The 17,351-nt window shown below is 54.0% G+C and overlaps 1 protein-coding gene across 7 annotated transcripts in view; it reads left to right on the top strand.

Moving 5' to 3' along the window:
- Positions 1–17,351, top strand: part of mnb (minibrain) — a 103,509-nt gene that overhangs the window by 66,376 nt on the left and 19,782 nt on the right. The window contains exon 1 of one of the 7 annotated variants that reach the window (XM_089549932.1): positions 15,521–15,666. The exons of 5 other annotated variants lie outside the window; for them this stretch is intronic. In XM_089549932.1, coding sequence (XP_089406058.1) covers positions 15,588–15,666 — 79 coding nt within the window. In that variant the 5' untranslated portion in view covers positions 15,521–15,587. Of the gene's footprint in view, positions 1–15,520; positions 15,667–15,830; positions 16,084–17,351 lie in introns of those variants that run through there. One more of the 7 variants, XM_089549935.1, reaches the window with a different exon arrangement.

Genomic DNA, 17,351 nt, shown 5'->3' on the forward strand with positions numbered 1-17,351 from the left:
CATGACCTGCCGCGCGTGCAGATCGAGTCCTCTGTTGCGGCGCGGTCGTCGTTCCCACCCTGTCCACGTCTCCCGCTGTCTTGCTTGCGTCGTGCGCCGTCAACAACCGCGCACTGCTATATTCGAATCGGACCAGCTGCTCCTAGCGGCTGCTGACTGCGCGCAGGCCTCACGCGCTGCGTGCGACGCTCCTCCGCCGTGCGGTCCGGATTGACCGTGCACTCTGAACACGTGTACGCCTGTATGGGAGTGAAAAGGGAGTAAGCTCTCTTTTTACTCCTTTCTGTTCAGAGTGTAGGGGGGGGGGGGGGGGGGCAGCACCCAGCTTTCCTAGCCGGCCCTGAAGAAAGGTAGACACGCCTACGTGTTCTAGCTAATTGATATGCAGGACGCCGCTCCACTGACAGCTGCAAATACCGAGCCCTGCTACTATTCATTAACGAAACTAGCCTGTGCCGCTTCCTGTAATCAATGCCAGTGGCCTAAATTGTGCAACAAAAAAAAAATGCACAGGTGATTATACAAAGCGATGCGACAAAGCCACGTCACAGTATTGGTCGCGCATTTTGCGTTCATCGCTTTGCCATTGAGTCTTTGAATTTGATTTCACCGCCGCTTTTTCGTTCTGGTGGGTAGAGGCTTGTAAGCGAAAAATGGCTTCTTTTGTTGTTGCTGGTGGGTGTCTGGAGTTGCACCCAAGCTGCCCCGATCCGTTCCGATCTGCTAGAGGGGCGCTGGGGAGTGGTGGCTTCGGGCAACACATGCAGACCGTGGCTTCTTCGCCGAAAGAGGCCTGCATACTGCTAACTAATCAAGAGGCAAACGAGAGGCTTATCAAATAAGTCTTCGTCGCTGCTTAACGGCGCTCTGTCGTGACCGCAAAACTCGCGTATTCATATGAACGGCTCCGCTCGGCTGACCCCTCAGCGCGCGTAGCAAAAGCTCATTGGGGGCCCTTCGATGCGAGGAGGGAAGGTTTCTGAGCGGATCCAACGTGTTTCCCACTTTGGAACTGGCTGACCTCAAAGCAAGGAGCGGAATCAGGCGGCCGGAAATCCCCGGCCTCGCTTCGATGGAATGCGCGCCGGCTGCTCGTATGGGTCGCCCGCGCGAATGCCGGGAGCACGCGGGCTGTACTCCGCCGTGGAAAGTTCCGGCCGCCGCATCTGGGAGCGCTGCGGCTAGGTTCCACCGTGAAAGGGAAGGTGCCGGGATTTTCCTGAGGCATTGCGGCGCTAATAAGCAAAATCACAAAGCCGATAATGGCATTTTAGAGGCGCTCAGAAAGGAGAACGCAGAAATACGAAAAGAGAACGCGGTAATGCGCGAATTAGTGCAAAAGCTCATGTTGGAGATGCAAGAACTCAGACGCGAGCACGCCGTGGTGGAACAAAACAAACAAATCGCACAACAGCAGGTGCCAACGAGCGTTCCGGACGCGAACGCGCCCGCCCCGAAGAAACGCGCGCTACAACAACAGCACGAGGGTGGTTTCGAGACCCAGGTTCCAGCCGAAATTACAGACATCAAGACAATGCTGTGCACCATGCAAAGTACCATTGAGACCCTTCACGCAACAGTCCTCGGGCTAGCAAACAGGACCACTAAGGAAACATGCAGATAATAATGAATCACTCCGTATTCACGCAACACGGGCACGTGCCGGCTAGCTGTGATGCGGGACCGAGCCACCATCAAGGGCAGGCGGACAACTCGCTTCAGCATCAACATGGCCAATGATAAAGGGATAGTAATATGGCAGTGCAACTGCCGTGGCTTCGCCGGCAAAAAGGCGGTTCTACAGCAACACATCCGGCACGCAACACGTAAACCGGACGTAATATTACTACAAGAAACACTCACCAATGCGGCTACTTTGACTGGCTACAAAACGCATGACAGCAAAATCAAGGGGAGGGGTGTATGCACGCTCGTTAGGAAGCGTCTCACATTCGTTGAACACGAACTAAGTGGCGTCCAGATGGAACACGCTTTCGAAAACCTTCGCCCGATATCGCTGGCGTCCTGCGTCGGCAAGACCATGGAGCACGCATTGCTTAACCGCTGGCAAGCCCACTTAGAGCACAAAGGGGCATACCCACCATCCATCATAGGATTCCGCCCACAATTGTCCACGCAGGACGCAATGATACAACTGAAGCACCACGTTCTTGATGGCAAGACGAGAGGCACCAAAGCAATTCTCGGCCTCGACCTTGAAAGCGCGTTCGATAGAATCGCGCACTCGGCGATCTTACACCAGATATCGCGGCATAACCTAGGTGTACGCACGTACAACTACGTTAAAGATTTCTTGACAGACAGGCGAGCTGTTTTAGTGGCAGGGGACCTCCAGCTAGAAGAGCAAACGCTGGGGAGCACCGGCACCCCGCAAGGCTCCGTCATCTCGCCCACGCTCTTCAACCTGGTCATGATCGGCCTAGCAGAAAAGCTACAAGAACTGAAAGACGTCCGGCACACAATATACGCCGACGATATAACCCTTTGGGTGCACAAAGGCAGCGACGGTCACATCGAAACGGCACTGCAACTAGCAATCGAGACAATAGAGGAATACCTAGAGGGTACGGGTTTACGATGTTCGCCGAAAAAGTCGGAACTCCTACTCTACCGCCCCACGCAGAGGGGCAGACCACCCGGGAGTGGTCGCAATGCGGCAACGACAAAGCGCGAGTACGAAGAGATCAGACTACGTACGAGAGACGGAGCAACCATCCCGATAGTACACACAATTAGGGTCCTCGGCATGATAATCGAGGCCAACGGCGTCAACGGCGAAACGATCACTAAATTAAAGCACAAGACAGCTAACGCCATGCGAATCCTCAAGAGGGTCACTAGCAGAAGAAACGGAATGAGGGAGGAGAGTCTCACACGACTCATACACTCTTTCGTCATTAGCCATATTGTGTACGTTGCGGCATTCCACAACTGGTACAAGGGAGAAGAAGCCAAGATCAATGTCCTCATTCGCAGGGTGTACAAGATAGCACTGGGTCTACCCGAGTCCACCAGCACGCATCGCTTGCTCCAGCTCGGACTTCACAACACGCTTAGCGAAATCGCCGAGGCGCAGCGCACTTCACAACTGGAAAGATTAACGGGAACGACAGCAGGCCGCCAGATCATGGAAAGTCTCGGCATCCGTTACCACGTACAACAAGGCCAGAAAGTCGCCATTCCAAACGCGATCAGACAAACGCTAAGAGTCGACCCGATTCCACGAAACGTCCACCCGGAACACAACCGGGGAAGAAGAGTGGCCAGAGCCAGAGCTCTCCTGCACAGCCACGGAGACGATACGGGGACAAGGTTCGTTGACGCCGCGGAATACGCAGAACGCTCGCGATTCGCGGTTGCGGTCGTCGATTCGTGCGGCAAAACGCGCATAACGTCAAGTGTAGCGTGCGAACGCGCAGAAGAGGCGGAGGAAGCGGCGGTGGCACTCGCCCTCACGGATCCGACGTGCACCGTGGTTCTCTGCGACTCGCGTCAGACGGTTAGAAACTTCGCCAAAGGATGGATCTCACAGAGAGCGGCCCGAGTCCTGAGGAACCGACAAGTCCAGCAGGAGGTAGAATTCCAAACCAGAATTCAATGGTTCCCGGCGCACATGGGAGAAGTATCGAGGACGTATCGCAACCGCAACGAGACGGCACACGCCAAGGCGCGCGAGCTCGCGAACCGCGCCGGCGACCGTCGTCCGTGGAATAGCACCAAAGACTGCTTGACCAGCTACAACGAAATTACCAAGGCCCTCTGCCTGGCCCGCCGAACCTTCCCTCCGCCCAGCGACAAGCTGGACAGGGCGCACGCGGTGACCCTCAGACAACTGCAGACGCTCACGTACCCCAACCCGGAACTGTACCACAGGCTTTACCCCGGTACATACCCGACAAATATATGGAAGGTCTGCAACGCCAATGTATCCACTTTAACTCACATGCTCTGGGACTGCAACAAAAACCTTCACGGTGCTAATTCCGGAACCCTCCCGCCGCGGTTGGCCGCTGCCTTGCGCAGCCCCAGCCTCGGGGACCAACTCTGGGCCGTCCAGCAGGCCCGCGAGGCGACGGCGAGGCAGCGCCTCGACGTCCCCACGTGGGAGACCTAAGGCCCCGTCGGCGAAAGCTCTGCAGGACTATGAATAAAGTTGTTACCAACCAACCAATTGCGGCCGCTTGGAAGAGTGTAAGCAGGAGCGCTTATCAGGAGAGAAGCTGCGTGATAGGCGTTGGCAAGGGAGTTATGACTGAACGGCAACGTTTAGTAGTAATTGCTATTCAGGCTGTTTCCTTTCGTATAGCAAGCGTTTTCAGCAAGGGTATGCTTCGTAGATATTTCTTGCAGATTTTATTGGGGCAAGATTCAGATTTTTTAATCCATATTCCCCCTCCCCTGTTCTTTCTCGCTATCGCTCCCCTCTGTACTTCGCCTCCCTATCCTCTCCTCATCCCTTCCTTCACAAAAAACTCTCGCGTATGTCTTGTGCGTCGTCGGTGCGTACAAAGCTAGGCTGTCCGAGACACGACCTCCTTCCTCTCCTAGGAACTGCACGAGTAAACATGCGCCGCCATGGTCACGGACGGAGCGTCTGGTCGGTTGACCTTGTGTGTGTGCGATACGAGACAGCATGCCTCGGCGGCAGTGGCTGGACGGGTCAAGACGCCCGGCTGTTCCTTGTGGCGACACCCCGCGCGCGAAATCGCTGCGGTGGGAAATGGCACCGACGTCACAGAAGACGGTCTGCACCTCCTCCGTAACGCAGCTGCGCATTCTCTGCGTTTCGTGTCAGCTGTTTTGGCCTCTGGCGCCTGAGTAGTCCTCTCCGCACGCGTGCCACCACACCACACCCGCCGCTGAATCTCATTGATGAGGAGGGTTTCGCAGTGGCCCTATATTTCTCTATGGTGGCTCGTCATCACTCCCGAACTGCCTGCCGCAGGTCAGAATCGGGATGCGTGCGTGCGTGCGTGCGTGCGTGCGTGCGTGCGTGCGTGCGTGGGAGTGTTTCCCAGGTTTGGTTTGGTTTGGTTTGGTTTGTTGGGTTTAACGTTCCAAAGCGACTCACGCTATGAGAGTCGCCGTAGTGAAGGGCTGTTGCGTGAAACGACATGCAGATGGAGGTTCCGCTGTCGACGACCGCCAAAAAGGACCCTCCATGCACTGTGATGAGAATCGGCGCTGCCGAAGCAATCGGTGCAGGGGCAGAGTAGGGTACTGCAGTGCCCACAGTTTCGGAAAGGGGTTTTCGAACTGGAAACACTGTTGTTCAGTTCGGCGCCGCCTGCCTGCTGCTGCCCGCGCGCTGTCCGGTCCGAGGAGTCGCTGGGCGCCCTGCGCGCTTCTTCTTCCCCCCCGCGGTGCCGAGGAGGAGGTCGGTGGCCCCGCAAGGCCGTCGGACGGCATTCCGCGCGCGCCTGCCCTCGACGGCGGCGAGGCATATGCCGCCGCTGCTGCTGCGCCGGCTGTTGCTATCCGCGCGCGCGCACGCCGCCAGCGTCGTCGCTCGCTTGCTAGCTGCTCCGTCGCGCTGCTCCCCTCCGCCCCCCTCCCGGTTCGGAGGGGGCGCGGTCGCTCGCTCGCGCGACGCCGCCACTGCTCCGCTTTGGCGGCGGAGGCGCGAAAGGGTTGCCGCTCGTTCGGAAGGACGGTGGGCGCCCTCCGCGCGCGCTCGGGTCCCCCGTATGTTTCTACATCTTTGGCCAGCTCCTCTCCATGCTCCTGTTCCACCAGCTGGGCATTTCCCGGCACTCTTTGTACTCCTATCCTGCTTCCTGTTTTTTTTTTTTCTGAAACATCCTTCAGTCTCTTTCCCGTTTTTTTTTTTTTGTAATTGGCAAGAGCAGAGCAGGGGTGGACTGAGCTTGTTGTCTATTCATTTTCTGAAAAGACTGTTGCAAGGGGTTCGTGTAGCGAACAACCCCCTCCTCTTCCATCCGGGTTGCGTGAAGTGAGACAAACAGCGAGCCAGTTGCTGGTGAAAAGACGCAGCGTTATTCGGCGCGGGAGAGAGATAGGGCAGTGAAAGAGACGGGCGAGCCCTATGTCGCTGTATCAACTGCTATCCCAAGGCGGCCAACCTTAGTGAAAAAGACGCGACGCATGACAGAGGATTGCTGTTCTGCACACTTCTCTGTCTTATGTTGCTGCGTCCTCCGAGCTGGTGTTACCTTCCCCTGCGCATTAATTAGATGGAAAGCGGGAAAAGTGGATGTGGCGGCCGGCCCTCGTATGTGCTCTTCGTATTGTGCCTGCGTCCATCGCTGCCGTTTTTTTCCGTCGCCTGCGGTTGCGGGCGCAGCTGTATGTACTAGTGAGGGGCTTTGCACTTGGCGAAATAGTGCGCGCGCCTACGCGTGCGTTGACGTCTAGGGACGTCTTCGAGCTTTTCGGCACCCTCGGCGCCGTTCCAGTGCTGTGCAGAGATTAGGTAACGCCAGCGATGCATGGCATGCGCTACGAAGCGCGCCCGCATTCGTGGAGCTTCGATCTGTGCGCGAAATTTTCGAGCGGAAGTCGGAAAAGCCGTTCCGTGAAAGCAAACAAAAGAAAAGCTCACAGGACGGTTACAATTGTTTAGCGCGAGATCCTGCGGTAGCTGTTGCCAGTGGTGAATATAGTATTCGTTATTGGCTGCTCAGGCTGTCACTAGTGGGTCACTGAGTTCAGACCACTCAGCGGGGTGAGCCTCCATGACGTGTTGCGTTGACGCCATGCGTGACGTCACTACACGGGGACCAGTCAGCGTGGCGCGTTGCATGGGAGACGCCACTGCATGCTGACCGATCAGTGTGGCCCTGTTTTACGACGCCAACGACGCCGCGGAGCCGGAAAACGTGCGCTTAACAGCTCTCGCTGTATTATGTGGAGCCTATGAAAGGCGCGAGAGACTGGTTTTCGCTTGTCCAAGCCAATTTTCGCGTTTTTTTCTCTCATTTGTTTTTTGCCTGATCATTTCCCTCTTCGAGCTGCGCGGGGCGGGATAGCGTGGGAGGTATTGCGTAGACCAGCGCCTTGTGTTCTCGCCTGAGCCTGGTGGGATTTCATGTCCGGATTTTTTTTTTCTGCCATTGTCTGGAGGGTTGCTGAAAAGCCACTACTTCGCCAGAACCTTGCAGCCAAGCGCATGCTCCCTAACCACGACGCGATGAGAAATAGAAAAATCCCGCGAAAGTCAACGAGACATCCTTAATTTCCTTTGGCAGGTGTTAAGGTGGCCAGTATTTTTCGAGAGCAGGGAAGAGCGCCGACCTTCCAGCGTGCAAAAAGTGACGACAGGAGAGGAAAGGCGCGAAGACGCTGAAATTGAAATTTTGACTACACGTAACTCACCTTCTACACAGCGAATTAAAAAAAAAATTCTTGCTGGACGGTATTCGTGAAGCGGCGTGCTTTAAGCAACCCAGGCATACCGTAACTTTGTTGGGGCCCCTTTCAGAGCCCCTTTTGAAATAGCGTCCATTAAAAAAAAAAAAAACCGTGAAGCTGTGTGCTTTACCATCCCAAGCATACCGCAGTTTCATTTAGAGCCCCTTTTTAAATAACCTCCAACAAGTGACAAGCGTGCAGAACTCTGGTCAGAACACGGCTGATTGGAATCAACTGTTTGTCGCAGCTGGGCATTATTAGTACCATGGGAACCAGCACTTCTTACATTTTGACGCCCTCCCCCTTCTTGGTTCACTCCATTCATCCGTTTCCTTTCTGAGCGGTTCGGGTGTTCTCACGGAGCGAGAATGTTAGCGCGCCTTTCCGTAGCCTGTTATACCCCCCCCTTCTTTGTTACGCCTGAAGCTGTGGAAGATAGCCAGTTCTCTTTTCCCCCTTGATTCTCCAAGAGCGCTGCTGGCGTCGCGAACGCGCCAGCTTTGCATTACACCTGTCGAGAGTCGGCCGCTGTCGCTGCGTTAATTTCCGTTGGCCAGGCGGTTAGCTCGGTTAAAATTAGGTCCCTCCTCGTGCCTTGCGCATACACACTCCCCTCGCCTGACGCGAAGTTGATTTGTTTGCCGAGATTTTTGCGTGCCTTCGCCATGCAGACTTATAGTCGCGAGGGGGGGGGGGGGGGGGGGGGTGCTCCTGCTTTCTTCTTTTATCTTTTTAACCGGGTCAGGCGTTAAAATAAGAAATGACCGCGCGCGCATTTCCTCGTGATGTGTATAACACATTGGCAGAGCCTGTGCAAAGCATGCAGACCTGGCCAGCGCAGTGTCACGCGCCGGCCTATCTCGTGCCTCGCGCTATCTTAGTTTGTTCGTTCTTCTCTCTCGGAAAGAAAGAGAGAGAAAAAAACACCAGGCTGGCTCTCGCGCTTCGTGCTGCCGGCGATTGTTGTCGTTCGCGCCGCCTCGATCCGCCGTGGCGCGGACGACAATGTCTGGGCCAGCTTAATTATAGACCGCCCGCCGGTTGCGCGCGCCCCGTTTTGATGCGCGCTCTCCGGCGGCTGGCGTCGCGGTTTCCTGTCTGGGCATAAGCGGAGCAACAACATCCGCCCCCCTCCCCACCCCTTCGCACTCCTTTCCGAGGATCTCCTCTCTCTGCCCTGGTCTTCCTTTGCTGTCGTGCTCTTCCAGCTCTTCCCGGGTCCCTCGGGATTTCGGAGCTGTCCTTTCGTTCCCTCCCTTACCCAACTCGCGCATCCACTACCCTAATAACTCCTACTGGCAGAATCGGACAGCTCTCCTCATCCCACCCAATCGGCCTGTATAATGTGAGGATACTTTGTGCCTTGGTTTCTGTTCCATTCTCGTCGACCAACACGCAGTGTGTCGTCACCGAAACCAACGACAATGGGGGAAAAGAAAAAAAAAACAAATTCGCCCTAATGCTAAAGCCGTTGGAATACTTCCTGGTGACGACATCCTCATCACTGACACCAACCAACGACCAAAGGGTACCCCAGCGCGTGCTGGGACGGCGGGCTCTCGCACTTTAATCGTTCGGCTGATATTATTGTTCTATTTCTCCCTTTCAGCATTGCAAGGCGTATGCGCATACAGCCAACACCACGCCTTCGCTTGATGTTTTCCCAGTGTTGGATTGCTTCACGGTGGTCTCGTTCTGTGTCCGCGTCTCGCCAATGTTCCCGTCACTTCTTTTCGACCTTACCAAGCTTGACCTGCGTTCATTTGGTTGCGTATGCATGGTCTGCGTTGCCTCTGTTCCGTATATTTCCGCACAGTAGGCGGAACCTGCATGTCGACTCAGAAGGACTTGTTGTAGAGCGCGCCTGTACCTTTTATCGTGAGTTGGTGGTTGCTTCGATGGTTGTGAGGAGAGACTCGCCAGCCGTCTGTCTCACTCATGCTGGACAGCTGAACCACGCCGTGAGTGTATGAAAGAAGGGAGGGAAATGAAGGTTGAAAAGGTTCACCACAGTTGCGTGGCTTCGCATTCATTTCGAGCCCATCCTTATAACGTGCACCTGATATCGCACAGCACACGGGCGCTTCACAGTGCTTGCTGTACGAGGGCTGTGGGCAGATTTCACGGCATTCAGTGGCCGATTTACTGTGACGTTAGAGGGTCACGCGACCTGATGATATGGACATGTGCAGAGTAGGGGTAGATGGTCTTTTCAGCCCGCCTGCAGCTCACGCGATTCCTTGATTTAGCGCCGACAGCAGCCCTAGTTCTGATGTGGCTCGCCAGTCGATCGCTGGGTGGCCCGGGAGCTTGCCGTCACGCAGTCGCTCGTTTCTGTGCTCGCAGAGGAGGCGAGTTGTGCCCGCAGAAAGCAAGTCACAGCAGCGCTAGCTGAAACATATGCAGCATCTTCGATGGCCGTTCTAGGGATTTTTTTTTTTTCGCGCTTTGCCTCGACCGAAATGCTGGTGCCACAATCGGGATTCGATGTGACCGCGTGCTTAGCGGCTGAACGCTAGGGCCCTCGCTACCGCGGTAGGTCTTTGTTGCGGGAAGCAAGCGTCCGCAGCCCGTCACGCTGGCTCCTGGGCTGCGGGATTTCCCGCAAAGCCCAGCGTGGGGGAAAGAGAAGCAGCACAGAAGAGGAGGCGGCGGATGTTTCGTCGCGGCTCCGCGCGTATAAATGGCAGCGGCGGTCGATAGCATCGACTCGAGCGCGCCCGTTGTCGTCGTCTTGTGCAGCTAGCTGGTCAGCGCGTTATCGCGTGGCGACCTCGAGACGTTGTGGTGGGTGGAACTCCCCCCTCTCGCTTTGGTGTTGCGCCTGTCCCGTACGCGGAGTGGAGCAGTGGACGAAACCAGGCGGTCTTTGATGGTCCAGGTTGGCTTTGCCTCGCGGTGCGTGTCCCAGAGTACGCGGAGTGGGGCGGGCAGTGGACGAAACCAGGTTTATGTAATGATTCAGGTTGGCTTTGAAGTGGGAGTTTATTTGTTAGGTCTCCTGCATAGTCCTTTGATGCGCAGCCAGAGATGTTAATGGACCAACGCGGGGTTCGATCCCGGCCGCGGCGGCTGAATTTCTTTGGAGGAGAAATTCTAGAGGCCCGTGTACTGTGCGATGTCAGTGCACGTTAAAGAACCCCAGGTGTCTGAAATTATCAGGAGCCCTCCACTACGGCATACCTCATAGCCTGAGTCGCTTTGGGACGTTAAACCCCATAAACCAAACCAAACCAACGCGGGTCGAGACTTCCGGCGTGGTCTAATAATCGCACTGTAGCCCCCCCCCCCCTGCTCCCCAGCGTTGCACACACCGTGTGGAAGAGAGAGAGAGAAAACTTTTATTTAAAAAGAGGAAGGTTGCTCGAGCAACTTGGGTGGCACCCCTAGTCCAAGGCGCCACTGGCTTTAGCTGACTGACGGACTTGCTGAACCAACTTAAGTTAGTGATCCAGGGTCTCGCTGGTCAGGGCCACCTCCCACTGCTCATATGTCGGGTTGGATACAGTTAAGTGTTTTGGTTTCGTTGTACATTCCCACGATATGTGGTAGAGCGTAGGGCAAGCTCCACACCAAGGGCATGTATTCTGATATTGAGTGGGGCTAATCTTGTGTAGGATGAACAAGTTAGGGAAAGTGTTGGTCTGAATTTTCCTCCAGTCTATGGCTGCGGAGGAGTCTAGTTTTATGTGAGGGGGTGGGTATTTTCTGCGCTCCAGCCGAATATGTTCTAATCTGTCACCATAGGAGCTAGGCATGGGCGTGGGGTAGGGATGAGGATCCGCCCGGTGGGTTAAATCTCGGGCTAGATCGTTGGCTACCTCATTTCCAGCTAGTCCTTCGTGACCAGGTGTCCATGTTAGTCTGTGTGTTAGGCTGAGATTGCCAAGTAGCTGTGTTGCTCTTGAGGGAAGCCTGCCATTAAGAAAGTCGCGGCAGGCTTCTTGGGAGTCTGTTATAACGTGGGAGGACTCTCCTCTTTGGTCTTTATGTTTGATGGCGATAGCTATTGCCAGAGCCTCTGCAGAGGAGGGGTTTTCTGCATATATAGAAGCTTGGAGAGCCGGTTTTAGTTGGTGGTCAATCGCAGCGACTGAGAACTTTCCCGGCGTGGGGTAGGCCCCAATGTCTACGTAAACGGCTTTACGGTCGCTTTCTAGGTGTTTCTGAAGTGCCTTTGCTCGCGCTTGTCGTCTGACTTGCTGATGAGCATGATGCATGTGACGTGGGATTGGACTAACGCTGATCTTTTCTCGGGTTTGGAGTGGAAGAGAGGTTTTACTGCCTCTTGTCTCCAGCCCCGGCCATGTCCCTAATTTAGTCAGGATCGTCCTTCCCGCATTGGTTTTTAGAAGGCGTTCTTTTTGGCTTTCCAAGAGGGCTTCTTGGAGCTCGGTAAAAGTGTTGTGCAGACCAAGCTCTAGGAGTCGTTCTGTAGAAGTGGCTATTGGAAGATTGAGGGCAGTTTTGTAAGCCCCTCTTATGATTGTATCGACAGCTCTGGTTTCCACAGTGCCCAGTTTTTGGTAAGGGAGGCCGTATGTTATCCTGCTCAGAACTAGGGCCTGGACGAGTCTAAGGGTGTCCTCTTCTCTCATACCCTTGCGGTGCCAGGTAATGCGGCGGATCATTCTTGAGATTTGATTAACTGTTGTTTTGATGGTTCTGATCATATGGTCGGATCTGAGGTTACTTTGAAGCCAGAGCCCCAGTATTCGGATCTTGTCCACTTCATTAATCTTGCGTCCACCCAGGAAAAGCTCAACTTCTCCTGCGGATGTGTAAGGGAGTTTGTGGAGTCTAATGACCTCAGACTTCTCCGGGGCACACTCCAGACCACTTTCCGCAGCAAATTCTTCAACCCTGTGTATGGCTTCTTGTAGGGCTTCTTCTTTTTGGGCTAAGGAGCCGTGTGTGGCCCATAGAGTTATATCATCGGCATAGACCGTGTAGCCTATGTCGGGCTGCGTTTGAAGCTTTCTTGCTAGCTTTAGCATGGCAATATTGAAGAGGAGGGGGGATATTATAGCCCCTTGAGGAGTACCCTTGTTAGGCATGGGGAAGGGATGAGAACGGACTTCACCAATGCCTATGGTGGCGGTTCTGTTGGAGAGGAAAGCCTTGATGTAGTTAAATATCCTCTCTCCACAGTTTAGACCACTCAGCTCCTCTAGGATAGCCTGATGGGAGACGTTGTCAAAGGCTCCTTTTAAATCCAGGGCTAAAAGAAGGTTTTCTCCGTGGGTGGGTATTGTGGAAGGTGTGTGTCGCTTGCAGAGCGTACTTTGCGGTGCCGTTTGGGACAAATTGTACGGTCTTAATTAAGCTTTAATGTAGCGTCAATCCTTCACCGTTGCCGCAGTACACATTTCGGACTCGTCGTTACCATGCTTGACACCAGCGCGCAGAAAACACACGGACGTGTGAAGATGACGGAGAAGCGCTACTTACAGCTAAATTTTGTCCGAAAGATCGGTAGAAATATGTACGGACGTTTATGGGGAAAGAAAACAAAAATGACACTGGACAGAACCTCAAAACCAGTCATGTTGTCACGTGGTTACGGCACAAGTACCGAATATCTTTAATGCGAAAGCAATACTACTCCCAAGAACGGCCTTTCGCGTAGCGGCGGCCACTTGGCACTGACCCCTGACGTCATACCATGCCTAGTGACGTCACAGCGTGACGTTATACCAGGAGCGAGAGACGGGCTACCAACTCGGCTCGTCTGGTAACGGCGGCCGTTTGGCACGGCGCGCCGCTCTCTTCTCACTAGACGCGCTGCATATGCTGTATAAAACACCTGCTTCCGCAACCTACCAGGCTTAACCAAAGCTAAGCCCCCGCCATTTTTTTACGGAAGAGCAACTGATGGCGCACTTACGCAGTCACTGCCTATCTCCAACGCCTCCAGTATCTCTCGTGTGATCTGCGTAGGGTGTCTGTCAATAACTTGAGTTCTCGAAATCAGGAGCACAGTGTCCACCGCCCTCGAAGTCGCAGCCGTGAACATTGATTGAATCGCAAGTTTCATGCATTTCACGCGCGCTGCATTTCACCAACTCCCTCAGTTTTACTATTTTTTTACTTTTTATGGCTAGGGTTCAAGGCTGTCGCCGCACGCTCCCTCCGCAGTTTTTTTTTTTTTTGTTCCTTCATGCGGGTTTGTACAACGTTTTTAGAAAAACGTTGGGTTTGTAGGCATGAGCCAGAACAGAAGGCGCTGCGGAAAGCGTTGTGCAGACGACGCGACGCCAAGGCTACGCCCAACCTTCTTCCGTCAGTCAGAACGATGCACCAATGGAGTGCCTTTAGCGAAAGTAACCCCCCATGACGTCAACGGGGTTCAAAGTAGTGGGGCGGGCCGTTTTTGTTGAAGGAAAGAACGAGCGGGCTTTGATTTGAATTTTCGCAGCTTTTCGAGGCGCGCATGGCTCTAGTATTTTGCAGAGGTTATCTTCGATGCCTCATCTATGCAGTGGGCTTGTTTTTCAAAAATGTCCGGACCCTGGGCAGTGGCCCTTTAAAATGGACGGCCCATTTTTAATCATGAATTCGGAAAATGTCGTTTTTGAAGCGAAAGCTTCACTACTCTAGGTAAAGTCAACGTCACCGTGTCTTAAAGATTTCACCTTCGTTTGACCTTCAGGTAGAGCAGAGGAAAGGGAAGGTGCATAACTGGCCCCCTGGGTCAGTGGGCACCTGAATCGCGCTTTGAGCTACGGAACCGATGAAGAGCGGGAGCTACGAAAGCCAAGGAAAGGCGCATAACTTGCCCCCCTGGGACAGTGGGCACCTCACCCCAGCTCAGCAGACACTCTCTACCTCTCTTTCAGCGAGCCTCCTCTCCTTCCATTCCCTCCTCGAAATTCTTCTCTCCCGCTCCTCGTCGAGTAGGCTCGGCAAGGCAAAATCACCCCTTCCTTCTCCGACGTAAGCCGGAGGCGTGGTGTCTGTGGAGTGCGTCACGGGGCTACGTCATGGCCCCGCCTTCAATAGAATTCTTTTCTTGGTTTTTGCTGCTGGGGCTGAAACAGCGTCGTCGCATTTTCTCCGCACACTGAACGATCGAGAGGCGCGATCGGCTCGACCACCTAGACTTGTTAGCGAGCGCACCCTTTCATACATCTGTTTGTCATTCCCAGTTAGCGAGCCACCTTTTCATTTTTTTTTAGGCCTCCCCACCGTTTCACGAGCGGATGGGCGGAAGTCGTTTCTGTTCGAAACACACGGCGAAGTGCGGACCCGGCAACCGCCCGTTTGCTTTTCTTCATGTGTGTTTGTGTTCTGTGTGTTTGTGTCTTTTCTCCGCTCCGAAGCCCATGTCGTTCATTGGAGTCAGGGCGTACGCAAGATGCATGGAGGATAAGCGGTGTCTATGCGGAGCGCTCAAGTGGACGAGCGAGGGAAAGGCTCTGCTGCACTACTAATTAAAACCTTGTTTTGGGGGGCTCGCATAGAAGAAAAGAAACAGAAGGGAGCGCGCACGCAGAGCTTCTCGTGACGTGATCACGGCGGGGGGGGGGGGAGGGGGGGGGCGAACCAACTCCCTCAGTTTTACTATTTTTTACTTTTTATGGCAAGGGTTCAAGGCTGTCGCCGCACGCTCCCTCCGCAGTTTTTTTTTTTTTTTCCTTCATGCGGGTTTGTAGGCATGAGCCAGAACAGAAGGCGCTGCGGAAAGCCTTGTGCAGACGACGCGACGCCAAGGCTACGCCCAACCTTCTCCCGTCAGTCAGAACGATGCACCAATGGAGTGCCTTTAGCGAAAGTAGCCACCCTTGACGTCAGCGGGGTGCAGAGTAGTGGGGCGGGGCCATTTTTGTGGAAGGAAAGAACGAGCGGGCTTTGATTTGAATTTTCGCAGCTTTTCGGGGCGCGCATGGCTCTAGTATTTTGCAGAGGTTATCTTCGATGCCTCATCTATGCAGTGGGCTTGTTTTTCAAAAATGTCCGGACCCTGGTCAGTGGCCCTTTAAGCTACGTGGCGGTAGTGACAGATATGCGCTGCATGCGTTGGCATTGACAACGTGGTGGCAGACACGCGGCACTAGAGCCATATGCCGTCGGCGTTGGCGCTGACAACGTTTTACACTCCGATCATTTTGAGGAGAAGAAGTGCGCGTGACTGCCTCCCTGGGTCAGTGGACGCCTGAATCGCGCTTTGATGTACGTGGGGTGGTGAGAGAGAGATGTGGGCTGCATGCGTTAGCGCTGACAACGTTGTGGCAGACACGCGGCACTGCTGCAATAGGCCTCAGCATTCATCGGGTGAGTAAACTCACGCGACCAACCATTAACTGCCACCTGCCAGGGTGGCAGGGTGGGCGCGTTGCCTATCCTGTGTCCGGAACGCACTCAACGTTACAGACGCCAAGCCGCGTCTATAGTTGCCCGATACGCCATAGCTTTCGCTCTCTAACCAGGTTCAGCAGCAGTTAAACCGCAGCAATTATTTTTTAATAATCGTGGATTCATTTTTTTTTTTCATTGTCTTAAAAGACCTTTTTTTTTTATTCGCTGCCGCTCAAAGGTATCCTGGTCGGTGTGTTGAGGAGTGCATCTCGCTTAGTGCTGTCCAGTTTCAGAACTCTGCTGGTGTCACGGCAAGCGGCTTTGTAGAGTTTCTTTTTGTGTGAATCCATTGGGAAATCGGAGTGTAGGATTTCAGACACGACATAACAGCAGGTATGTGGATTGTGCGGAGAGCTTTGTCCGTAAAATGCCTTGGTCATGCGGCCACTTCTACGTTGGCCAGCGTGGACGATATGTTTAAATGAACGACTGCGAAAGCATGCCAGCAATGTAGTACGGGAAATGCGTGAGACGCCATTCACAGTCTCGACTAACTTCGAGGGAGGCGGCTACCGCGCTCCTGATTTCGAGAGATCAGTAGTTATTGACAGACATACCTATTCAAATCACACGAGAAGAGATTTTTGATGCGTTGGAAATCGGTTGGTTCTTCGCAAGAAGAAATTCTATATCTGTTCACGAACCGCGCGACAACAGGGCTGATTTTGTGGTTCTGTCTTGTAAGCCATCTGTGGCTTCCATTTCTCCTTACACGTTTCTATATATTTCGTCCGATATTTCGAATAAAACTTAGTTGGAAGGAGCGCTTGTCTGTCCTCATCGTTACCACCTGACTGTCAGGGGCCCCCGCTTCTTTTTACGGAAGAGAGTGTAGCCACGGCCACCTTTTTATATCGCGTCATAATCGTGCGAGCAGCCGAGACGCTTGCTCTTGGACTGAGTACGAGAACGAGAACTGGCGGGCTTCTTGCGTGTAGCTCCCGGGTATTTACGGGCCCCATTTGCATGCATCGGTATGTCTGAGGACGTGTCGGCGAGGGTCAGTTTTCTTGGATCAGTTTGCAGGGTGTCCTGGAAGCAAGTCAAAAACGTATGAGTGGTTCCTCCACAACACTGACCGAAAAAGGGATTTACCCTTCAATCGCCGGCTGATATTGTGGCCGAGGCGTTAGAGCGGGCTCGAAGTTGATTCCTTGGTGCACCTATTTCCTCCTCGACGTCACAGTGCATTTCTACTAAAAGGGCTCGCTTCTCGACGGAATGTGTAGTTTCAAAGTGCGCTTTGCTGCGTGCCATGCCCTTCCGTCTCTTCGCTATTTTGTGGCTCCCGTCCCTGCACCGTAGCTCTTTCCGCAGGCACATTGTTTATCGCGTTGGCCGCGCGCCACGAAGGTGGCGACCGCGTTCGTTCCGGACATGCGTATAGTGCGCAGTGCGCGGCTTGTGAAACGCGTGCTTTTCGCAGAGTATCCTAGCTGGCTCTGCGTTTCTCTGGCCTCCCACCTGTCTTGTAAAAGCTTACCCAAGCACTCGATCACAAGGGCAGCGAAATTTGAAGTGCCAAGTTTCAGCACCAGAAAAGAGAGAGAAGCCCTCGTAACGGACCGTTGCGACATAGCGCGCGACTTTAAAAACTGTTG

This window comes from Amblyomma mixtum, chromosome 6, assembly GCF_055824585.1.
Source record: "Amblyomma mixtum isolate Tamu chromosome 6, ASM5582458v1, whole genome shotgun sequence".
Taxonomy (NCBI): Eukaryota; Metazoa; Arthropoda; class Arachnida; order Ixodida; family Ixodidae; genus Amblyomma; species Amblyomma mixtum.